Genomic DNA, 25,965 nt, shown 5'->3' on the forward strand with positions numbered 1-25,965 from the left:
TCCACACAGTCAAAGGCTTTGGCATAGTCAATAAAGCAGAAGTAGATGTTTTTCTGAAACTCCTGCTTTTTCGATGATCCAGCGGATGTTGGCAATTTGATCTCTGGTTCCTCTGCCTTTTCTAAAACCAGCTCAAACATCTGGAAGTTCACAGTTCACGTATTGCTGAAGCCTGGCTTGGAGAATTTTAAGCATTACTTTACTAGCATGTGAGCTGAGTGCAATTGTGTGGTAGTTTGAGCCTTCTTTGGCATTGCCTTTCTTTGGGATTGGAATGAAAACTGACCTTTTCCAGTCCTGTGGCCACTGCTGAGTTTTCCATATTTGCTGGCATATTGAGTGCAGCACTTTCACAGTGTCATCTTTCAGGATTTTAAATAAATAGCTCAACTGGAATTCCATCACCTCCACTAGCTTTGTTTGTAGTGATGCTTCCTAAGGCCCACTTGACTTCACATTCCAGGATGTCTGGCTCTACCCCATTGTGATTATCTGGGTCATGAAGATCTTTTTTTACAGTTCTTCTGTGTATTCTTGCCACCTCTTCTTAATATCTTCTGCTTCTGTTAGGTCCCTACCATTTCTGTCCTTTATTGAGCCCATCTTTGCATGAAATGTTCCCTTGGTATCTCTAACTTTCTTGAAGAGATCTCGTCTTTCCCATTTTATTGTTTTCCTCTATTTCATTGCATTGATCGCTGAAGAAGGCTTGCTTATATCTCCTTGCTATTCTTTGGAACTCTGCATTCACATGGGAATATCTTTACTTTTCTTCTTTGCTTTTCGCTTCCCATCTTTTCACAGCTATTTGTAAGGCCTCCTCAGATAGCCATTTTGCTTTTTTGCATTTCTTTTTCTTGGGGATGGTCTTGATTCCTGTCTTCTGTATAATGTCACGAACCTCCATCCATAGTTCATCAGGCATTCTGTCTATCAGATCTAGGGTGCCTGGGAAGAGATGAAGCAGAGGCCAGGCTGAGGATACCTCTGACTTCATGGCAAAATTTACTTTAAGTTGTGGCCCTGTGAGGAAGATAATGAAGACTAGTAATAGCATTTTAAGAGAAAAAGGGGAGCGTAAATTACATGTGCTAAGAGATTTCTAGATTCATCTCATATCTAGATTTAATCATAACTTGATAACTCTTTTGGGTGCAGACATCACTAATTTGTGCCCAAGTTTAAAATGACATACTTCTGTCTTGAAGTGCTCTTACATGACTCATGAGTTCTTAAACTTTTGGGGATTCAACGCTCTTTGAGAATTTGATGAAAGTTAGGGAGCCTCCCCGCCCCATGCTCCTCTAAAAGTCATACGAACATGCATGATTTTGCACACAATTTTTAAAAGTTTGTGGAGACCTGAAGCAAATCCCTGGCATCCAAGTTAGAAGGGACTGCCATAAATGAATGTCTCTTACCCCACAAATTAACCTTTATAGAAACTTACTATTGTAATTATTATTAAAAAATATGGCCCATCCCTGCCTTATTAAACCATATTCCAAGTGTAATTTTATATTTCCTTGATGAGTGAGTATCATTATAAACAATCACTGAATCATCTAATCCAAGAAACAGAAATCAGGCCATGTCCTTAAGGAATTCTGGAAAAGAGCTCGACTCTGATTTACAAGGATAATTTTATATTTACTGACTCAGTAGTTTTTGGCTGTCTCCTCCCTCCTGACACTTCTTTGATAGATCTCTTCTAATTCTGCTCCAATAATAAGCCAGAAGAACAAGCTTCTAAAGTAAAAGTAATTGTAGCTAGGACTTCCCTGGCGGTCCAGTGGTTAAGACCCTTCCAAATCAGGGGGCACAGGTTCAGTTCCTGGTCAGGGAACTAAGATCCTGCGTGGTGTGTGGTGCAGCCAAAAATTAAAAAAAAAAGTAATAGTGTATCTAATGCTGAGTCCAGGGACTCAACAGCATGAGTGGGACTCTTGGTAGGTGTTTACCGAGTTAAATATTAGATTTTACAAATGAAAATTCATCTTTTTAACATTCCTTTCAATTGTAATCTTAGTGAATTATTTAAAATAGGCCAAATTCATACTAAACAGGAGTATGTATTTATATTTAATAACCAAAATGTTGTTTTGGTAATAGAACTTTTACTGTGGGAGGAAAACATTTCTTGTTCCTTTGATTTTAAAAGAAATCCACCTGCATCCTGAAGGGACTCACAAAGGGTACAAATACCTTTAGCAGAACTGAGTTACGGAAACATCACAAGCTACCAAACACACCACCAGGATCTGGCCCACTTGGATTTAGCTCAAATTCAAGAATTTTTGTCAACTGCTATTTTTCTTATTTTTGTGAATATGACTGAATGATATGAATCCACTACACTTTACAAACCAAGTACATTTCAACAGGAAGCAAAAATGTGCTTCAGAGATTGTGAGTCAATCATTTCAGTTAGGAGCAACAGCAAAAGTGTTTTTCAGGGTCTTTGTACCAGAATCTGAAATTGCTCAACCTAACAAGAGTGTGGTGGGTGGGGAATCAGTTTATACTAGGAATTTATGTGTAATGACCTCTTACATCTTCAAATTCAGTAAGAAATTCAAGAAACAGAGAGTTTCTCCAAGTCTAAAATGTATATGAAATGTAGGCCTAAAGGATCGCTTATCAGAGTGACAGGACACAGTGACCACTGAGGCCTGAAGCGACTGAACGGACCAGTGTTTGCTGTCATCACACTCTTAGTTCCATTTGTCACAGGGCATTGGATTAGTATGGATCTGTTCCACACATGTACTAACCCTGGACAGATAGCTAGCAAGGCATATGAAGATCTCAGATAAAATGCAGACACCAAAAAATTAGCCTTCTCACTGGCAGTGTACTGTTCTCATGCTCAACATTCAAAGAAAGCTGTTTATTAGACTGGTGGTTGCCAAGGGAGAGGGGGTTGGAGGAGGGATAGAGTGTTGGGATTGGCAGATATAAGCTTTTATATAAAGCATAGATAAACAACAAAGTCCTATTGTATAGCACAGAGAACGATTTCACTATCCAAAAGAAGTGTACATGTATGTATATTTGAATCACTTTGCTGTACAACAGCAATTAATACATTGTAAATCAACTATACTTCAATTAAAAACAGAAACAAAGAAAAGTTTATTAATGTCAAACCTTTCCTCTCTACATATACATGTCATCCAGGTTAAATTGTATAAACTTTTTGTACCTTAGCTTTCCTAAGCTTTAAAATGGAGATGATAATAGTGCCTATTTTCAAAGGATTAAATGAGAAGATTAAATGATGTAATATAAGCATTTAAAAACAGTGCCTCACATATAAAGCATTTGCACATTATTATTTTATTATCATTACTTAGTAAAATAGCAAGTTCTGAAATTAATATGTCAAAACAGTAACTTTCCTATATATAACAAAATCTGTCTGAAAAACATGATAGAAGATCCAACTTACACGGAACCATGAAAAATATTATGGTGATATGCAATACCTGTATAAAGAAAATAATGATTCTTAAGGTCATATTTTCCCTGAATTAACCTATAAGTTTACTATGAACCTAATGAAAATATCAAAATAACTTTTGGTATTAACAAAGTGATGCTAAAGTTCACTTTTTAAAAATGCAATACCTAGAGAATTTCTGAAAAAAATAACGGTAATTCTGGTATGGGTGGAATAGAGATTATGTCCACCGACTAACACAACATGAATTAAAATAGGAAGGGACTTCCCTGGTGGCCCACTGGTAAGACTCCACGCTCCCAATGCAGGGAGCTCGGGTCTGATCCCTGGTCGGGAAACTATATCCCACATGCCCCAACTAAGAGTTCACATGCTCCAACTAAAATCCCCCATGCAGCACAAAGATCAAAGATCCTGTGTGCCGCAACTAAGACCCAGCAGAGCCAAATAAAAATAATGATGATTAATAAATAAAATAGAGGGACTTTCCTGGGGGCCCAGTGATTGGGACTTTACCTTCCAGTGCAGGGGTGCAGGTTTGATCCCTGCTGGGGAGCTGGGATCCCACATGCCTTGTGGCCAAAAGGCCACAACAGAAGCACTGTTGTAAAAAATTCAATAAAGACTAAAAAAGTGGTCCACATTAAAAACAACAATCTCTAAAATAGGGAATAAACTGGGAGATTGGGATTGATATATACATTCTACTAAATATAAAATGGATAACTAATAAGGACCTACTGAATAGCACCGCGAACTCTATAATAACTTATATGGGAAAAGAAGCTAACAAGTGGATAGATGTGTAAGTATAACTGATTCATTTTCCTGCACACCTGAAGCTAACAGCATTGTAAATCAACTATACTTCAATAGAAATTTTAAAATATAAAATAGAAGAAAATAAAACAAACTCTAAATCAATAAAAAAGAATGTAGAAACAGACCAAAATTCAAACTTAGTTTATGAGCAAGGTATTTCAGATTAATTGGGGAAAGAGGGATTGCCCAATAAAATTTGGTACAGTATCTATTTAGAAAGAAATAAAGATGGATCTCTGTTAAATACTGTATCAGTCAGGGTTCTCTGAAGGAATAGAAACTCCTCTAGATATTTTAAGAAGAGAGTGTTTTAATACAAAGAATTTAGTCCTTAAAAATCATGGGAAAAGCTGCAGGGGAAGAAACTTGGGACTCTATTTTTAGTCTCATGTCGTATCACAATCTGACCCAGGGAATTGGAAGAAAGTGCCATCAGCTGCCACCAGACTGCCTCATATCCATGAAACAGGTGACAGACACTAAAGCGTGGAGTCTGCTTGCTACAAACAACTCCTGTAGGTAGGAACTTACTTGTCCACTGGCACAGCCACAGCAGATGGCCTCTGCCTCCTTTCTACCTTCAAAACCCTGACCAAATGCAAATATAAAAACAGGCAGAATCTAACCTGTTTAGAAACCCACTTACCTTTGAATCTGGAAAAACTTCCTTTTTAGCTTTTCATCCCTTGTGATATGGAGTGGGGAGGCATGGAACATAATGCCAAGTGCTAAGAGACAATATCTAGCATACATTCTCATACTAAAATCAATTCCAGAGGGATGGTGAGTTACCTGTGAAAAATAAAATGAAGCTATCAAAATGCTCTAGAAGATCAATGGGTGAATTTCAACCTTGGGTGCAAAGATAGCTCTAAGTACAACACAAATTTGGAGGTCATAAAGGAAAAGTGATAGATTTATCTAAATAAAAATTTTAAATGGTGGTATCAGTATTTTAAATGCACAAACATTTTGACAGCTATGTCCTCACTAGAAATTTACATTAAAGAAATATTTGTGTAAGTTTGCAAAGGTATGTACCCAAACAATGCAGCATTATTTGTAAGAGCAAAATTCTGAAGATAAGTGATATATAAAATTAGGGTCCATTATATGACAGAACAAGACGAAGCCAGGTAAAAGGAGAGATCGGGAATGGAGAGGAAGGGTTCCCATTGTGTAGCATGTACACCCACATCCTCACATTATCCAACCTTATGCAAAGACTACATCATTATCTTCTAAGTCAAAAGGAGTTACCTTGGTGGAAAGACTATGATACATTCTTTTACTTCTTTGTAACTCTCTTAGAAATTTAAAGTTTCCCAATGTTCCCATCCTCCCCGCCAAAAAACAAAGACAATTTTTGTAAGTTTGTATTTATTTTCTCTTAGAATGTTCATGATTATTTTTTTTGCTAATTTAAACATTTCAAAATTATATAAAATTGTGTTTTTTAGAAATATCTAGCAAGTCAGTAAATGCTGTAAAATATTTCAGTTAATGATTGAATTACTTTACATATAAAAGAAGTCATGAATTTCAGTTGAAAGAAAAACTGCACTTTTAGGAATTCATTCTATTATACATACAAATTTACAGTTTTCATTTTTATAATCTTTTCATTTAAAATCATTGTTTCCCCAAAAACTATATTCCAGCATAAAACAGACAAGTATCTAATAAGTAATTAGTATGTGCATAGGTAGGCTGTGAAAAATTACCCACAACTGTAATATATTTTGTTCCAAAGCTGAAAACAGTTCCTTTTAGAAAGCATTTTAACATTTCTTCTCATCATCCACAAAGCAGCAACAACATTTAAATTAAAAATGGCAAATCCAATGATATGTAATCATAAACAGTCCCTTAAGAAATACATCTGAAAGTCATTATTTCTTAAAATATTTACAGCTTAAATTACATGAGAGCAACAATGTCTTGATCTATTTTAGCTGAACAAATTAATAAGAATCTCTAAATTGCTCCCCACCCAAAATGTTATTCATCTTTAGTAAAGAAGACTTTATCCTTGGGCTTATTCAGCATCTTTATATCATCCAACAGCTTTCTGGGCGTTAAAATATGCGTGGATCCTGGAAGAGGAAAAGATAAATCTTCAGAGGCCAGCAGTCAAATCAATTTTCCCTGGCTAACTATATTGCCTTGTCCTTCAAATATATAAAGTGCAGTAGCTTGGGGCAGCTTAACAAAATTTCTATAGGATGCCTTCCTAAACTACAATATTTTAATCCTTTCTCTTCATTGAGCACACTCAGTAACCCTTCACAAACAATGCCTACTACTATACTTTGTACTGTAGTTACCATTTTGTACTATATATTGATACACTGAAGAGCAAAATCGGAGGTTAGCCTGTCCCCCTGACAGAACAGCAAGAGTCACTGTGAGTTCAGTCATAGAGAACTGTTAAGCAGAACCGCAGACTGAAGCTTGATGTACAAATGCTGCATCTCCATGGGTCAGGAGAGTCTAAGTATCAGTGGCTTTGACTGAAATTCTTAAAACTAAATTCCATACAGGCTCAGTCAACATCAGTTCCACAGCCACAAAAAGTTTCAAAATATTTCTGTAGTAGAAATAAATGCTTGAAAAAGTATTTAATCACGAAAGCAAGAAAAGGATAGGATGAAATATTTTTAAGGATATATTTAGAGGTGGGAGGGGGGTCCAGGAAGGGGAACACATGTAAACCCATGGCTGATTCATGTCAATGTATGGCAAAAACTACTACAATATTGTAAAGTAATTAGCCCCCAACTAAAATAAATAAATTTATTTTTTTTAAAAAAGGATATATTTAATGATATTTAAAGAATGCAATATTCCTGAAACTCATTCTCTCAACATCAGAATTGTAATTGCAAAAAATCATCAAAAGGTCAACCAGGAAAAAACTGGTACATCAGATAAAACACAGATTTAAAAGATTTTTTTTTGCACTCAACAATTTAGTTCTAAATGTAAATTACAAAAACACCAATACAGTATACTAACACATATATATGGTATTTAGTTAATCGGTAAAGATAACCCTGTATGAGAGACATCAAAAGAGACACAGATAAACAGAACAGTATTATGGACTCTATGGAAGAGGGCGAGGGTGGGATGATATGGGAGAATGGCATTGAAGCATGTAAATTATCATATGTGAAATGAATCGCCAGTCCAGGTTTGATGCATGATATAGGGCGCTCGGGGCTGGTGCACCGGGATGACCCGGAGGGATGGGATGGAGAGGGAGGTGGGGGGCGGGTTCTAGAAGGGGAAAACATGTACACCCATGGTGGATTCATGTCAATATATGGCAAAACAAATAAAAAATAAATAAATAAATGTAAATTACAAGATAAAGTTTTACATATATATTTTTGCATCTAAGAGTTTGTTTTAAAAAAAATAGACAAAAGGAAAACACAAGTCTTACCAATAATAACTTCACAGGACTTATGTGCCTGAGAAACTTCATAAGCACAACGCATTTCAGAGTATGTAATTCCTCCGATCACAAAAACAATCAGCTTAGACCCAGTTTTTCGATCCTCTAAATAATTAGTTCTGGGTTTCTGCCGAGCACTAAAAAAAATAAACACGATCACGTTAAAAATATTTCCAAAGCCATACTGCTTGTAGTCTTTTAAAAGAGCCTAACTCAGGCAAACTCAAATTTGGCACCAACTGCATTGATTTTAAGAAAATGACTTAACTATGGTATGACTGGAGCACCAAGAGCTTGGCAGGAGAGCCCCACTTTAAGTTCAATTTTGATCTGAGAGAGTTTGGACAAATGACTCATAATCTAGCTTAGCACGTTTACCTATAAAACAGAGCTATGTGTGTGTGTGTGCTCAGTTGTGTCCGACACTTTGCGATCCCATGTACTACATCCCACCAGGCTCCTCTATCCATGGGATTTTCCAGGCAAGAATATTGGAGTGGGTTGCCATTTCCTCCTCCAGGGGATTTCCCAACCCAAAGCTGCGTCTCTTGTGTCTCCAGCACTGCAGGTGGATTTTTTACCTCTGAGCCATCTGGGAAGCCCAAAACAGAGCTAAGGGCCTGTCTTTTTTATTTCAGATAAATACACAGTATATCTGGAAAGTCTATGACTTACAAAAGTTAAATAAAAGCAGGGCAGGTTGCATTGAGACAGTAGTAGAGTTTTAAAGACATAGAGGAAGTGGGGGAAGCACAGGTAATGATTTGGAGCTAACGTGGTACTGGAATGTCCCTTGCTGGAACTCAGTGAAGTACTGAGATATCCAGATATCCAGATAGGAGAGATATCCAACACATATCTGCACGCCTGTGTTCACTGCAGTATTATTCACAATAGTCAAGATATAAAAATAACCTAAATGTCCATCAATGAACAAACTGACCAAAAAAAAATTATGTATATATACTGTAGAATATTGTTCATCCTTAAAAAAGAAGTAAATTCTTCCATCTGCAACAACACGAATAAACTGGGAGGAAATTATGCTAAGTAAAATAAGGCAGACTCAGAAAGACTGCATGATCTCACTTATATGTGGAATCTAAAACAGTCAAACTCACAGAAGCAGACAGAAGAATGTTGGTTGTCAGGGAAGGCGGGCAGCGGAAGAAAATGAGACAATGTTGGTTAAAAGGGCACAAAATTTCAACCATGCAAGATGAGTAACTTCTAGAGACTATAGCATGGAGTCTATAGTTAACAAAATCATACTGTATATTTGAAATATGCTAAGAGGACAGATTTTAATTAAGTCTTCTTGCCACAAAAAAAGAAAGGAAAGAAGGAAAATGGTAATTATGTGTATGTGGAGGTGATGGATATATTAACTAGCGTGTGGTGATTTCACAACGTATATATATCAAAACATCAAGCTGTATACCTTAAACATATGCAACATTATGAAATCAATTATCTCAATAATGCTGGTTTAAAAAAAAAAAGAGCAATGTGGGTTGCAATTCTGATTCTGCTTCTTTTTAATGCTGTATGATTTTTAGCAAGTTACTTAACCTCTCTCTAAACCTCAAGGGTTGTTTTCAAGATTAAATGCAATAATGTATAGAATACACTGTATGGAATCTGATACGGGGAAACTACTAAATAAACAGCTGTTATTTCTACCTCCTCACCCCTTAGAATACTCTAGATCTGCACTGATCAAGATAGTAGTCACTAGCCACATGAGGCAATTTAAATTTAACTAAAATTAAAAATTCAGTTTCTCAGTCACACTAGCTACATATCAAGTGCTCAACAGTTATATATGGCTAGTGGTTATAACCATGACAGTGAAGATAAAGGACATTCCATCATTGTAAGAAAGTTCTATTGGGTAGCACTGCTTTAGGTCATAAAAATAACTATATTTGTTCCCATACACCACTGGTAAAAATTCTGAGCTTTTATTTGAAAACTAAATATTTTAAAATAAACATTTATGTAATCTATTAAAAATATGTCTAAATTATATATGTGTTCTAGTAAAATAAACCTTAACTTCTCCTTTTCCTAGTGTAAGAATAATATCCAATATATTATCTTATACCCACCTTGGAAACCATATTCTAGATACCTCTAAGACCTACAATATAGGGTATCATGGTAAACTTTTAATAATGTTCTCAGTCTAGCCTTTCGGACAGTAATTTCCATCTGCCATTGTAAGGAATGACGAGGTAGTAAACAACAGAAAAAGTAAAGAGATTTAGTAGCCGGTTTTGAAAGGTGAAAGAGGAATAAGACACATTCTTGGTTTCCATACAGAATAAATCAAGGACATACTAAAAGTACAACTGTGGTTTAAAAATGTCCAAAAAAGGCAAGATAAAGCTAGAAAGCAAAAGAAAAACAAGTAATATTTGCTCAAAATGATTATGTGATTCTAACAATTTTTAAACTTCTGAATAGCAGTTTCAGGACAATAGGATTACATTTAATGTGTTTCATATATATGTCTAACACACTGTGCTAGTTTTATATTCTGAAAGACACATAAATGATTAAATCTCTGTATCCTAGAAATCTCACTGTAGAAGCCACCTAGAAGCTCCTGTTTAAGAGCAAACATCTTTTTAAAAGCATAGCTGAAAGATGCATATGCAAAACCTCTCTGAAGGTAACACTCTGGATCCTGGGTACTGAAATAAGCTCAGAATCCAAAACAACAAAGCACATGAGGAAATAAGCAACCATAAGTGTCTGCAGAAATGAAAAGCAGTTAAAATTAGACCCCAAAGAATGTCAGATGTTGAATTTAGTAAATTTTAGTATTTATTATTTTAGTAAAAAATAGACTAAGTATGTTGAAATTGATAATAAAGTAAGAATAGAAAGCAGACAAAATAAGGACAAGGAAATCCAATCATATCTGAAAAAGAAACAAGGACAACTTCTAAAAAAAAAATATAAAGACAGAAAAGTAAAGTCAATGAACACAGAAACTAAAAAATAAATAAATATATAGCTTACTCAGCAGTTTAGGCACAAATTTAAGACAGAACTAAAGAATTGAAAATTAAATCCAAAGAAAAATTTCTAAAATGAAACACAAAAAGTAAAAGAAATATTAAAACTCGAGAGATATTACAAGGCATGAAAATAATATGAGATGTTTGAATAAAACAAGAATTTATGAAAGATATGAAACCTCAGATTTTAGGAAATACATTTGAATCCCAGTGAACGAAATAAAAATAAACCCTCAGGTAGACACAGCATAGGGAATGTACAGAATATCAAAGACAAAAAGCAACCAGAGAGAAAAGGCAAATTACCTATATAAAAATATGACAAAACTGAAAGAAAACACCCCACCTCCATACATACACCTGCCCAAGAGCTAAAATGGAAACCAAGAAACAGCAGAATAACACCTCAGGGTTGAGTGAAAATCACCATGAGCCTAGAAATTCAAAGCCATCATGTAAGAACAATAATAAAGACATTTTCAGACAGACAAAACCATAGAGACCCTACCACCGAGAGACCCACACTGAAGAAATTTCTAAAGGATACACATCAGAAAAGAAAATAACTGAGCTCAAAAAAGGGGATGCAAGCAGAAGTGGTACACAGCATAACTGGTTAACATGCACATACAACTAAAAAAAAATAATGCTCATCATTAATTCTGGAAATATAAAGGACATAAGGTAAAACAATAAAGAATTAAGAGAACATTTAAGGAGTGTGTAGTTTGAGTTAAGTTTTCGAAGGCTCTGTACTGTTCATCAAGAGGGCAAAGATACTAATCTCAGACTTTGGTGAGTCAAAGATGTGTACTATAATTCTAAAGATAACTGCTATGAAAGTACAAATAAGCTATGTAACTTCTAAAATTGGAGAAAAGAGAAAAATAAAACTAAATAAAAGGTCCTTAGAACAAGAGAATTACCCTAAAGAAATACTCAAACACACGTAAATGTGTAAGAATGCTCACTGCATATTGTTAGGAGGAGTGCTAGTTTTGACCTAGCCTAAATTTCCATTGTGTGGAAAATACATGAATAAACTGTGATAATCATATGAGAATACACCAAACAGTGGTAAACATTTATACATGTATCAATTTGGGATAAATATCACAAGGATAATGTTGAGAGAAACTTAAAAGCAAGTTGCAGGACTTCCCTGTGGATAAGAATGGATAAGAATCTGCCTACCAATGCAGGGGACACGGGTTTGATCCCTGGTCTGGGAAGATCCCACATGCTGCAGAGCAACTAAAGCCCATGCGCCACAACTACTGAGCCCATAAGCTGCAACTACTGAAACACACATGTCAGAACTACTGAGCCTGTATGCTGCAACTTCGGAAGCCCATGAACCTTGAGCCTGTAGCAACAAGGGAAGCCCTGCAATGACAAGCCCTTGCACAACAAAGAGTAGCCTCTGCTCACCAAACTGGAAAAAGCCTGTACACAGCAACGAAGACCCAGTGCAACCAAAAATAAATAAATAGATTAAAAAAAAAAAGTTGCAGGAAGACACATACAACATGACATCATTTATATTAAGATTAAAAACACAAAGACAGCTTGGGGTCATAATAGAGTAAGATGGTTAGAAGACTGCCCACCAAGAAAACAAGTATAAACCTGGATGAAATTGTGGGGGAAAAAATCATTTCAGATCACTTGGGGAAATGAGCCACAGGCAAACAACAAATTAAGAAGCATTTACTCTTAAAAAATGTTAGTATATAGGTAAGAATGGTGGTGGTGACTGTGCAACCTTTTCGCCTGAGGCTACATCCAAACTGCACAGCTCTTCCAACTCAGCAAAAACTAGAGCTTTACTGACCTGAAGCTGGCTGAGAGAACCACCAAGTCTACTGCCTGAGGCGGAAGACTTGATACAAGGTAAGAAGCAAAGTGAGTACATAATCCTACAGCTTTGCTAGTTAAAAATGGCAGACCTGGTTTACAGTCGAAGACCTGTGGCTTTGGTCGCATAACACCTTGGTCCCAGGATGGGATAGGTGGCATATCAGCCAGAAATTTAATGGGGAAATCCTGAGAGTAAGAATGCCAAAGAAGACCAAGTCTTCCCACATCCTAAGCTGACTGCCAAGTTATGCCTGTGCCAGGGTAAGCCAGAGAAAGCCCAAGGAAAAAAATAGGAAAAAAGAAGGGGAGAAGACTCAAGAACTGACTGTGACTTGTAATGCAGTCCTTAACCCACAATTGGATTGATCAGCAGACGATGGAAGGTTTATAGGCTGGAGGTGTCTAAATACAACCTCTGCCTAGATAACTGGCTGATCTCTCAACTATTCAGACATAGGGCAACTACTAGGAACCAAGCTAAAAAATTAAATTTAAAATAAAAAACGCCCTACAATGACATCAGTGGCTACACTGCAAGGGGTCATTGATCCCACAGCTTAAATCTATACAAGTTACTAAAACAAAAAACAACCTAGAGTTGCTGTTATATAATATAGTATCTTAAAGGCCTAATTTTCAGCCAAAAATTAGTAGATGTGTAAGAAAACAATAAAGGGTGATCCACATGCTGGAAAAAAATCCATCAACAGAAACTGACTCTAAGTGAATCCAGATGTTGGATTTAGCAGACTTCAAAGATACTATTATAAATATAATTAAATAATGAAAGAAAATTATGCTAACAATGTTAACCAATGGAGAATTTCAAAAGAGAAATGGAAAGTAAAAAAGAAGCAAATGGAAATTCAAAAGGTGATTAGTACAATAATGAAATGAAAAATTCAGTAGATGGGCTCAATAGCAGATTTGAGATGTCAGACTAAAGAATCAAAGAACTGAAGATGGACCAATAGATATTAGCATATCTGAAGAACAGAAAGAAAAAAGGTGGAAGAAAGGTAAACAGAACCTCGGTGACCCATAAGACAAAGTCAAACTTTCCAACATCTGAGTGATGGAGTTGCAAAAGCAGAAGAGGGAGAAAGAAGCGGGCAGAAAAAATTTGAAGAAACAGCAACTGAAAACTTCCCAAATTTTGATGAGAACTATTAACTTGTAAATCCAAGAAAATTCAACTAACCCCAGGAAGAACAAACACAAAAAGAACTCCACTCAGGCACATAATAGTTAAACTGCTAAAAGCCAAAGACCAGTAGAAAAATGCTGCAAAACAAAACTCTATACATTGTTGAATACAAATACATGTAGAAAATGTATGAAGATATATATATAGGTCAATGATAAACAGCAAATTCAAGATAGTGAAGAAGGGAGAATAATAAAAATCAGAGAGTGATATATAGGAAGCTTGAACTGTACTTAAAATGATTCATTTGTTAATATGGGCACCAAGTATAGGGTATGCATTATAATACTATCTATAGCTTTCTGAATGCTTCAAATGTTTTCTCACCAAAAGTCATCAAAAAGGATTATGTCATCTGCTAATGTGAAGGAAAAAAAAGGGGAGAAACTCTTCTCTAGTTTCATGAAAATATTTTTTATAATAAAGCACATTTTCATATTGCTTATCTGTGTGTATGTGTGCATGTGTGTCTGTATGTCAGTTGCTCAGTCATGTTTGGTTCTTTGTGACACCATGGACTTTTCTATCCATGGAATTTTCCTGGCAAGAATATTGGAGTGAGTTGCCATTTCCTACTCCAGGGGATCTTCCCAACCAGTGATCAAACCCAAGTCTCTTACACTGGCAGGAGGATTCTTTACCACTGTGCCACCTGGGAAGCCCCATTGCTTATCTGGATACATTCAGACAGGTTGCAGTTAAAGAAAAACTACCTCTTAAGTGACTACATGCTTCAAGGAGAGTTATCAATATAGGAATATCTGTGTACCATTTCAATTATTAGTCTGCAATATCACAGTGAAAATTTCACTGACTTTCATTTATAGATTTTACCTTACAGCTCCTGAGCCATTCCAGACTGCTGGGCACTGGGAACAATATGGCCACTCTTTTGAATCTAATCTATTATCAATGGCATCCTAGGGAAGATAAGAATTAAAACCATCAAGAAGATACTATAAACTCCAAGATTTTGTTTGTTTTACATAAAACTCAAAGCTTGTATCTACAATTAAAGAACATTAGGATACATATTTAATAAAATAAGGTTAGCCTTCTTTTTGAAACTAACAAATCTTATTTGCTACAAAATTAATGCAATTATTAAACCAATATTTATTGCATGCCTACATTTCTTATTTGGAGGGTTCCCACTTTGGTGTGAAAATCTCAGGTACTTTATCAGGGTCTTTATCTCGAGAATGCTCCGGGTTTCTAAATACCATTTTAATCCTGACAGACCTCTTAGGCTACCAGAGTCCAGGCCTTGCCCTTCACAGTGATGGCTTTAAAACAAAACGTGCATCCTGGCCTAGGTGTATTCAAGACCATCTGATAAGATGGAAGAAGCTTTCCTTTTCGTTTAAAAATGTTTCCTTCTTTTTACGGTTAACATCTTAGGATACTTATGTGTATGTATATAATACACACTTAGTGTTTTATCAATACAGCATTTATATAGTTTATAAATAAACGTATAGTGTTTTAATCAGTACAGCACTTACATAGTTTATAAACAGCCACATACTGTAGGCTCCTGATCACATTTATTATGAGAAAGTGTGCATAATTAAAAGTTTGAAGACCACCGATTTAGAACACTACAGCTTTAGAACATGGTCACACAAACAGTAACAATAAGTAGGAATGGACACAAGGTACTTAGTAGTCCTAGGGTATTTCAATAAGACTGCAAGATGTGAAGAATCAAAGCTTCAGGAGAACCCTAAAGGCCTTAGGATGCTAATGAGGTAAGGTGGATTTTTTGAATTTAACATGCAATTTCTTGTTAAAGGGTTTGAGAAGGTCAATTCTTATTTTTAAAATACTATCAATAGCAAAGAAAAACTCCTTAGTTCCACATCCTTGTTACAGATCAGGAAAAAAAATCTTACATTGCAGGGAAAAAAGTCTAAACTCTTTGAAATCTTCATCTATATCAAGCATGTGTTTATGACATAGAATTAGTCAAGCAAAACAGAAAAATCATGGGAATAAGCTGTACACAATTAATTTCCAAAGGAAAGTAGAAGTTAATGTTTAATAAGTTAAAGGCAAATTGTAATAAATACATCTGATTATGACTGAAGAATCATGTAATGACTTTATTGAGCTCATAATGCAATTATTCGGAGAAGGCGATGGCAACCCACTCCAGTACTCTTGCCTGGAAAGACCCATAGATGGAGGAGCCTGGTAGGCTGCGGTCTATGGGGTAGCTAAGAGTCGGCACGACTGAGTAGCTTCACTTTCACTTTTCACTTTCATGCATTGGAGAAGGAAATGGCAACCCACTCCAGTTCTTGCCTGGAGAATCCCAGGGAAGGGGGGGCCTGGTGGGCTGCTGTCTATGGGGTCGCACATAGTCAGACACGACAGCAGCGACTTAGCAGAAGCAGCAGCAATGCAATTATTAGTTCATTTTCTAATTTACTATAATTGAAAATTATTTTCTAAAAGCAAACAGCACTAAAAGAATCAGCCATCTGTTGATTATAAAAGCAAACTACAGTGAAGTTTACATTTTAATCACAAATCCATTTCTAAGAATATGGAATTTAACACTCGAATAGTGGTCACAAAAAATGTTATTTTGTTGAACTTTCATTCAACTAAATTATTTATATTTCTGCTACATAGTAATTTCAAACAACAGTTTTTTTCATAAAGCATGTGTGTGCTTATCTTTTTAAATTATTTTGGGGCAATTAGTGGTATGAATTTGCAGTCTTTAAGGGAGAACTTTCAAGAGCTTCCTCTCCTCCTTTGATACCAGATATAGCCTTCTTTTGTGACCCTCTCAGTACTGCAGATAATTCCTGACCCATAGATATGCCGACAGATAAATGGACAGAGAGTAAAAAATATTCTACAAAGGGCAGAGTATAAATAAAATTTAATGATTTTTACCTCCAAAATATCTTTGATGAAAGGCGTCCATCTAGACAGTTGAAAAGTTTCTTCTGCAGACCGATCCTTTCTTGATGGTTTGCCTTGTTGAGACTAATATAATTAGACGAAAAAAACTAAAAATCAGTGATTTTATTTAGTGATGCTCTCTTTATCTTTTCTATCAAGATGTTTAATTTACAACAAATACTATGTTGCATTTGTATTAAAACTAAGAGTGGAAAAGTCCACTAAAAAAATCTGAATAGGTGTAGTCACATAACTTCACAGTATTTCTGCACATTAATGATAAAATTTATGATAGTATCAGAAAGTATGTTTTCTCCAAAATGCTTATATAAAACTTGATAGGAAAGAGTAAGAGTCTACACAGACTTCTTCAAATTTTGCTATAAATAAATCATAGAAAGAAAAGCATAAATAGCAAATTACAACAGAAGCTAAAAGATATAAATTTACTAGAAAAATATATTTGTCCAAATTACTCATATATGGAAAAGAAAATAAAATTTTTAATATTTTGCTTACCTTATCTACAGAGGAAATTAAGAAGACTGTCCACATGGATTCCCACATAAGAAAACATATTTAACGCAAACAACCACGCATGCACATGTATAAGTATATACAGAATGTAAGATTTCTTACTGGAGGGACAATGGGAACACCAAGGTAGCTCCAGTTACGAATCATGTCACTCTCATTTTCTATCTTTACATTCTGGATCAATCTGTCCAAGTTTTCTTCTGTAGTTCCTTAGATAAATAAAAATTAATGCACAGTCAAATAATTGCTACCACAATCATTTCTAGGTTTAGGGACCCAAGGATAAAGCTTTTTTTAAAGAAAGCAAACATTTAAATTATATAACCTTCAGTTTGCTCCCAATTCCACATTTTTCCTTTTATTTATCTTAATCAACTTTAACCACTACTTTCGATTCTCCTGCGGGAGACCTGGGTTCGATCCCTGGGTTGGGAAGATCCCCTGGAGAGGGGAAAGGCTACCCACTCCAGTATTCTTGCCTGGAGAATTCCATGCACTGTACAGTCCATGGGGTCACAAAGAGTCAGACACGACTGAGCGACTTTCACTTTCATTTTAATTTTTCTAAGATTCTCTTATGACCAGTAGTAAACCACTTATTGTAAAGTGATTTTAGAGCTGAGTATCTTTATCTTAATATATTCATTAAAAAATAATCAATCTATATTACCATTAATACTGAAGATATAAAGTAGGATTGCTCTTATTTTATCATAATTATCATGATTTTTGCTGAGTAGAACAGGAAGGAGTACACGCATAGCATCTTTGACTTTCTGTCCTTCTGCATCAGTTCCAAGTGCCAGGTCCTTAATGAAAATGAAATATAGTCAGTGGTCTATGATCTAAATTCATTTTTCAGTTAAAAATATTACTAAAATTTGCCAAATTTTAATGGAACATTGATGATATTTCATAGGAAATGTGAGCATCACTTGTAAACTATTACTGTATAAAATGTAAAAAGTCAAAACAATTCAGAAAGGAACAAAATCATTAATCTAAACGTTTCCTAATATGGTACACATGAGCTACATGGGCTACTGAGCACTTGAAATGGGTCTAGTCTGAATCAAGATGTGCTATAAGTTAAAACAACAGAGTTTGAACATTTACATATGAAAAAAAGTGTAAAATATTTCAATAATTGTTTTATACTGATTACATGTTGAAATGATAATATTTTGGATGTACTGAGTTAAATCAAGTATATTATTAAAATTAACCACACTCATCTCATTTTACATTTTTAATGTAACTACTAGAATCTTTAAAATTACATATGACTTGTGTTCTATTTCTATTAGACAGTACTGATCTGAACAATTTTGGCATCAGAGAGGAGCCTTTAATTAAATGTGCCTACACAGTACTCTGCAGGGTGCTACCTGAAATGCTGCACCCACTGAAAAAGGCCAGCCAACAATGTTACCCTGAATTAATGCTCCAAACACTGAAATCATCCCATTCAACCAAACATGCAGATTAGGAGGGAGAGCCTACTATTAACATGATACTGTATAGCTACTTGTTAGCATTGGTAAGGAATATTGTATTAAATACCAAGTGGGTGTATCTCCTTCTAAAAGAGATTGTATGGTTTAGGGCACTATATTGAGCAAAAAGTTAGCTTTTACCTTACAAAGTTAATTCTGAAAATCTACCTTGAACATAGGTGTTTCTGACTCTGCACTTACCTGTTCAGTTTTGCAGAGCTTTTCTATATTAGGCTTGAACTTATTCATGCAATCCTCTGCTAAGTTAAGATGAACAACTTGCTGAAAAACAGAAAAAAATCAATTATTTAAAACATTCTCATTTCTTTCTGTGTAACTGATAATACTAAACTTTTGAGATGGGCCTGAAGGGAAGTATGAGCTTAGGTGGGAAGGAGGTACCATGTAAATCAAGGGAAACAACTCGAGAAAGAAAAAAAGTGGAAATTATCATGATCTGAAGGGGATAATCAACAGACCACAAAAAACAGAATGAAAGGGTTGAACTTGTATTGGGTTTATGAGTAATGAAAAATAAAGGGAGAAAAAACCAGTGAAGTCCATAAAGTCAAGCAGAAAAAGTTTGAATTTATGTTATTGATTTTTGATTAGGGAGTAATACGATAAAAAAATTTAAATATTATTCTGACAATGACTTCTGAGAAGGACTGGAACAGCAAAAACAAAAAAATAGTTTACCTGCCCACACAGCTCTAAGTGCTTTAAAATTTACTAATAAATATAACTATTAATTCAAAGAAGCAAGCCTAATAAATAACAAGGACTTATCAATCCAATGTTGAATTTTCTTATTAAGTTGATATAAAATAAAGTTTTTCTGGCTGTTCAAGACAAAGCTATAGAAGTTTTGGCTGGATTTGAACAAATATAGAGAACTCTATTGGGTAGCTTGGACATTTGGGGTATTTCTCAGACCTAAAGTAAAGGTTTAAAGGACAACTAATACCAAGTATTCCATGACACCCACTGCTAAACTTGACTACAGAACTGGGTGGACTAATAAATTAAAAATGATTTCTTATATATGATACCGCTTACCTTAGTAATCTGTTTACGGAAATGGGGCATCTTTTTCATCAGCTGGGCAAGAGCACTAAGCGATGTCTAGGAAAAATCAAACATTTTTAAAAACAAACTTAGGATTCACTTATTTTATACAATAATGTTTAAATTCTATAGTTTTAAATTTTTATTAATTTACTAAATATTTGCCAATTAAAAAAAACAATTTCAAGAGGTTTCCAGCTGCAGCCATGATAAAAGCAGCTGATATAAAAATTATTCTCCCTCCATAAACAAAACCAAAATTGGACAAAACAAAAAAAGACAACAGCTTTCAAGCAAAGGATGTCTTAAAAATAGTTCAAAATTAGGTTACTTGAGCAAAGGGAAGCAGAGAAGGTGATCCCTGAACTCATCTGGCTCTTTCCTGGAACATTTTCCAAAGCACAGTGAAAGGTTCAGGTAGAGTTCAACTAGAAAAAAAGTCTCTCTGAGCAGAGGAAAAAGAGATCAGAGTTTGGGGCTACTGAGGTAGGGTTTGCAGTCCAGGGTACTAGAGAGTAAAAGCCAGTCACAGCATAACTCACAGATGGGTAGAGGTGCCTTAGGATCCCTGGCCAAATACTAAGCTGCATGTGTACAGGGCATAAGTCTTAGAGGCCTAACAGAGAAAAACTGTAGAGATTTCAGAGGGTCTTTACACTAAGACAGTATTGGCATTCTCTGATCCAGACAAAGTAAAGAGCTCTAAGTGAACATCCCAGACATTCAGTCCTGGAAGGACTATGTCTTTGGACTAAATGCAACAGTGAAATACACTCAACGTAACAAAAGCCTCACATGAAATTTCCACACAATCTAGGTTATTCACCAGCAAATTAACTGACTGCCAGAACAGAACTCAGTACTCTCTGTAGACAGAACATCATCAACAGCTTCTGCAATATAGCATCCACAAGGTCCAACATACAATATACAACTGGACAAGTAAAACAGGAAAAAGTGATACTCAAGTGGTAAAAACAGTCAATAAAAGCAGACTCAAAATAATCCAGATGCTGGAGTTAGCAGACAAGGAATTTAAAATAACATATTTATGTTAAAGAAAACAGGGGAAAAGATGATCTATAAATGAATGAAAAGATGGAGTATATCAGTAGAGAATCAGACTTTATTAAAAAAAAATTCAATGAATGTCCCAGAACTAAATGCCATCTTTGAAATTAAAAACACAATGAATGACATACATTATTGGTGAGACTATAAAATGGTACAGCAAACTAGTAAGTTTGGAAGTTTTCTGTATGATTAAATATACATTTACTATATGACCCAGCAATCCCACTCTTATTTAAACAAGTGAATGAAAACATCTGTTCACACAAAACCTGAATGTTCATAGTGGCTTTATTTGTAATTGCTATCAACCTGGGAAAAAACCTAAATGTTCTACAATTTGTGAACAGATAACATCCATACAATATATCCATACAGTGGAATACTGCTGCTGCTGCTGCTAAGTCGCTTCAGTTGTGTCCAACTCTGTGCGACCCCATAGACAGCAGCCCACCAGGCTCCGCCGTCCCTGGGATTCTCCAGGCAAGAACACTGGAGTGGGTTGTCATTTCCTTCTCCAGTGCATGAAAGGGAAAAGTGAAAGTGAAGTCGCTCAGTCGTGTCCGACTCTTGGCGACCCCATGGACTGTAGACTACCAGGCTCCTCTGTCCATGGGATTTTCCAAGCAAGAGTACTGGAGTGGGGTGCCACTCAGCAATAAAAATGTAGAAGCTACTGTTACATGTCACATGGATGAATGTCAAGTGCAATAGATTAAATGAAAAAGCCATATCGTTGTTATTATTATGTTATTACATAAATGACACTTAGCTGTCATTCTGGAAAAGGCAAACTATAAGAATAGAAAAAAAGAATAGTGGTTCTAAGGTGGAAAGGTTGCCTACAAAGTGGCAGAAGGCAATGGGGGATATCGATGGAACCGTCTTATATCTTGGTTGTGGTTATATGAGAGTATCCATTTGTCAAAACTCACAGAATCATACACTATAAAGGGGAACTTTACTTTCTAACTCAGTTTAAAAAAGCACTAGTCAAAATAAAGCAGGTATGGCTATATTAAAAATCAGACAAAGTAGAGTTTAAGGCAAGGAATACTGCAAATTAAAACTAAAATGACATTTTATACTGATAAAAGATAAATTCAATAGAAAGAAAACTATCTTAAATTTATAAAGAGTCTAATTAAACAAGGCTGCATCAGTTGATATAGCTTTGAGAGTTGACAAGATTATTAAAAAAAATAGACCATACATAATTCAGCCATACATTATACCATTCCTGGTAACTGAAAAAAAAAAAGATAAAAAATTAGCAAAGAAATAGAATATTTGTATAACATGATGAACCAAATTGACTTTATTCACAGAATTTGTATTCAAGTACACATAGGGTATTTACCACAACAGATCATATGATAGGTCACAAGCCAAGCCTGAACAAATTTTAAAGGACTAAACTCATACAGGGACTTCCCTGGTGGCTCAGAGGTTAAAGCGTCTGCCTCCAATGCGGGAGACCTGGGTTCGATCCCTGGGTCGGGAAGATCCCCTGGAGAAGGAAATGGCAAACCACTCCAGTATTCTTGCCTGGAGAATCCCATGGACGGAGGAACCTGGTAAGCTACAGTCCACGGGGTCGCAACGAGTCGGACACGACTGAGCGACTTCCCTTCCTTCCCTTCCCAAACTCATACAGACTCCATTCTCTGACCACTATATAATTAAATTACAACTCAGTAACAGTAAGATAAGTAGAAAACTCACAAACTCTTTGAAATTAAAAAAAAATTCCTATATAACACATGAGTCAAAGAAGAAATTATAGTAAGAGAAAATATTCTGAGCTAAATTGAAATAAAAATAGGTTATTCCAAAACTTGGGAAATGCAGCTACATAATGTTAAGAAGGAAATAACTAAATGTATATAGGAGAGAAAAAAATTGAAAATCAATGCTCTTAAGATCTGACTCAAGAAGTTAGAAAAAGAAAAACAAGCCAAAGAAAGTTGAAATCAATTCAATATAAAACTAACATACAAAAGAAAAATCAGCAAAGCCAAAAGTTGGTTCTTTGACATTCTAATAATATATAAATAGGGGATGTTAATAGTAAAGAGGCTAAAACACAAATCAATAAAATTAGGATTAAACAGAACATAGCTACAGGTTCTATAGACACTGAGAAGATAACAGGATATTTGCAAATGTAGATGTAATAGGCAAATCCCTTAAAAATGCAACATCCCAAAAGTGATACAAGAAAAAATTAAAATCTGAAGAGCTCTGTACCTATTAAAGACCTTATAATTAAAGACTTCCCCATAAAGAAAACTCCACGCCCAGACTGCTTCAGTTGTGAAGTCTTTCAAGCAGTGATGGGACAAGTAACGACAACGTTACACAAACACTTCCAGAGAATAATATGAGAGGGAAAGCGTTACATTTTAGACTAATATAATTTTGCTACCAAAACTGCCTAGAACATTATCACAAGAATAAAAAGTATTATTGCTCATAAATCTAGAAATACTATTGCTCATAAACCTAGAAGTAAACATTCTAAACAAAATATTGGCAAGCAGAATCCAGTGATATAGGAAAGGGATAAGGTACCATAACTTAATGGAGCTAATTCCAAGAACGCACGGATGGTTTTATGTTAGAGAACAATGAATGTAACTCATCACATTAACAGAAAAAAAAGGAAAAAATAATTTAATAGGTGCTGAAAAAGCATTTGATGAAATCTGACACCCATTGTTGATTTAAAAAACAAAAAAAACCTGTTGACAAATATGAAATAGAAGGGAACTTCTTAATCTGATACCTAAAATAACCTAAAACTACCATAATACCCAATGATGAAATATCAAACACATTTCCCCTAAGGTTGGGAATGAGACAAGGATATCCTGTCACCAGTTCTATTCTATATTTTACTGCTAGGAGGTATTAACTACCAAGAAAATTAGTGTAAAACGTATAAAGATTCAAAAGGATAGGCTAAATTTTCTTTATTCATAGATATTATTGTGCAACTTTCTGAAATGACAGAAATGTCCTATATCTTGATTTAGGTGGTAGTTCCACACGATGTGTGTTTACATGTGTGTGTGTATGAATACATATATATGTATGTAAAAAGTTATTCAGTATACACTTAAGATTTGTGGATTTTATTTAGGTAAATTATGAATGTGAAAAGTGAAAGTCTTAGTTGCTCAGTTGTGTCTGACACTGTGTGGGACGCCATGGACTGTAGCCCACCAGGCTCTTCTGTCCATGGGATTCTCCAGGCAAGAATACTGCAGTGGGTTGCCATTCCCTTCTCCAGAGGATCTTCCCGACCCAGGGATCAAACCTGGGTCTCCTGCACTGCAGGCCACTTCTTTATCACTGAGCCACCATACCTTAATATTAAAAACCCTAACATGAATACATTTACGGAATTGGCTAAATGGTCTTTTATAAATAAACTTTACTTGTAGCAAGACAAATAAAATGTTGCTAAGTGTTGAGGCTGGGTAATAGGTAAAAGAAAGTTTATTTTCCCTACTTTGTGTATGTTAGAAACTTCTCAAATGGAAAGTTAAAAAGATAAAAAATTTTACACAAACTTTAAAATTCACCTTTGTCATAACCTTTAAAGTTACATTTGGAGAAGGAAATGGCAACCCACTCCGGTATTGTTGCCTGGAGAATTCCATGGACAGACACTACAGTCCATGGGATCGCAGAGTCGGACACGACTAAGCGACTAATGCTTAATGCTTAAAGTTACATTAACATTCCTACCTTTCCTTCTGTTGCTTTCTTTGTTGATGAAATTTCCTTCATAAGCTTGGGAATTTCCCTGTCAAATTATAAGACAATTCTTTAAATTTGGAAAGTGTAATTCACAAAAAAATCTTAAGATTAAAAAATGTACTATTAGTCCTATGTAATTAGCATTTTTTAAAAATATGGAACAAAAATTAAAACAGGTTCACATACTCTAATACAACTGCAATATGGCGATGTCGAATTTTGACCCAGAGGTCATCATCTTCTTCAAGGATTGCCTCCTTTTCCTTCCCATCTGTCTTATACCTACAAGAGAAGTATGAAACTTTTGGATTATTTTGTATGTGATAAAGTAAAAGAAAAATTTTTGTAAGTAGCAATTTTAAGACACAGCTCAAGAGACTGAAAATTTTAGGAGGATAATGAATACCTACTCAAAACTAAGGCATATTGCTATCCATACAACAAAGATCAAAGTGCGATGCCCACCATGACCTTTTTACTTTCAATGTTATTTTTTGCTGTCATTATTACAAGTTTTATCTCAGTATCTTAGAAACAAAAATTCAGTGTTCCACAGTCACCTTTAACAAGAGTGAATATATTAACAACTTGTACTCTAATTGCTCAAAACAATACTTTTGATGTGCTAATAACCATCCACACAACTGTCAAACATCCATTAAGAAATCTCACTCCCTAATGAAGTCTATTAAGTACTGAAGGTGTTTCAGAGTTGGTACAAAACTCACAAACATATATATTTATCTATTTCTATATTCTTTCCTTACCCTATAACCACAACTGGGAAAGGCAATGAGAGAAAAACTAATGTAGCCATTAAAAACTTTGATTACTTTAATGAGTTCTACTGAACTCAGAGGCAATTAAAGAGATTCAAGAAATTACTCAAAATGGATACTTAGAAATTTCTGCTCTGTATTATTTGCATTAAAAATTGTGATGGATTTTTTTTTAATGCAAATAATAGAAATTTCTGCTCTGTATTATTTGCATTAAAAATTGTGATGGATTTTTTTTAATGCAAATAATAGAAATTTCTGCTCTGTATTATTTGCATTAAAAATTGTGATGGATTTTTTTTTTTAATGCAAATAATACAGAGCAGAAATTTCTAAGTATCCATTTTGAGTAATTTCTTGAATCTATTTAACGGCCTCTCAGTTCAGTAGAACTCATTAAAGTAATCAAAGTTTTTAATGGCTACATTAGTTTTTCTCTCATTGCCTTTCCCAGTTGTGGTTATAGGGTAAGGAAAGAATATA

General features: G+C 35.0%; 1 protein-coding gene across 5 annotated transcripts in view; it reads right to left on the reverse strand.

The window, feature by feature from the left end:
* Window positions 1-767: 767 nt before the first annotated feature.
* STXBP3 (syntaxin binding protein 3) overlaps window positions 768-25,965 on the reverse strand; it is a 56,887-nt gene continuing 31,689 nt past the window's right edge. For 3 of the 5 annotated variants that reach the window (XM_081487211.1, XM_081487212.1, XM_081487213.1), the window contains 10 exons: window positions 24,890-24,985; window positions 24,692-24,749; window positions 19,856-19,921; window positions 18,998-19,078; window positions 17,971-18,109; window positions 17,403-17,509; window positions 16,755-16,847; window positions 14,679-14,764; window positions 7,737-7,885; window positions 5,649-6,381 (listed from right to left, as the gene is read on the reverse strand). In XM_081487211.1, coding sequence (XP_081343337.1) covers window positions 6,287-6,381; window positions 7,737-7,885; window positions 14,679-14,764; window positions 16,755-16,847; window positions 17,403-17,509; window positions 17,971-18,109; window positions 18,998-19,078; window positions 19,856-19,921; window positions 24,692-24,749; window positions 24,890-24,985 — 970 coding nt within the window. In that variant the 3' untranslated portion in view covers window positions 5,649-6,286. Of the gene's footprint in view, window positions 1,024-3,318; window positions 3,489-4,931; window positions 5,078-5,648; window positions 6,382-7,736; window positions 7,886-14,678; window positions 14,765-16,754; window positions 16,848-17,402; window positions 17,510-17,970; window positions 18,110-18,997; window positions 19,079-19,855; window positions 19,922-24,691; window positions 24,750-24,889; window positions 24,986-25,965 lie in introns of those variants that run through there. The other 2 variants (XR_014052974.1, XR_014052973.1) reach the window with 2 other exon arrangements.

Source organism: Giraffa tippelskirchi, chromosome 5 (genome assembly GCF_054371585.1).
Source record: "Giraffa tippelskirchi isolate mGirTip1 chromosome 5, T2T-mGirTip1v1.2.pri, whole genome shotgun sequence".
NCBI classification, from domain to species: domain Eukaryota; kingdom Metazoa; phylum Chordata; class Mammalia; order Artiodactyla; family Giraffidae; genus Giraffa; species Giraffa tippelskirchi.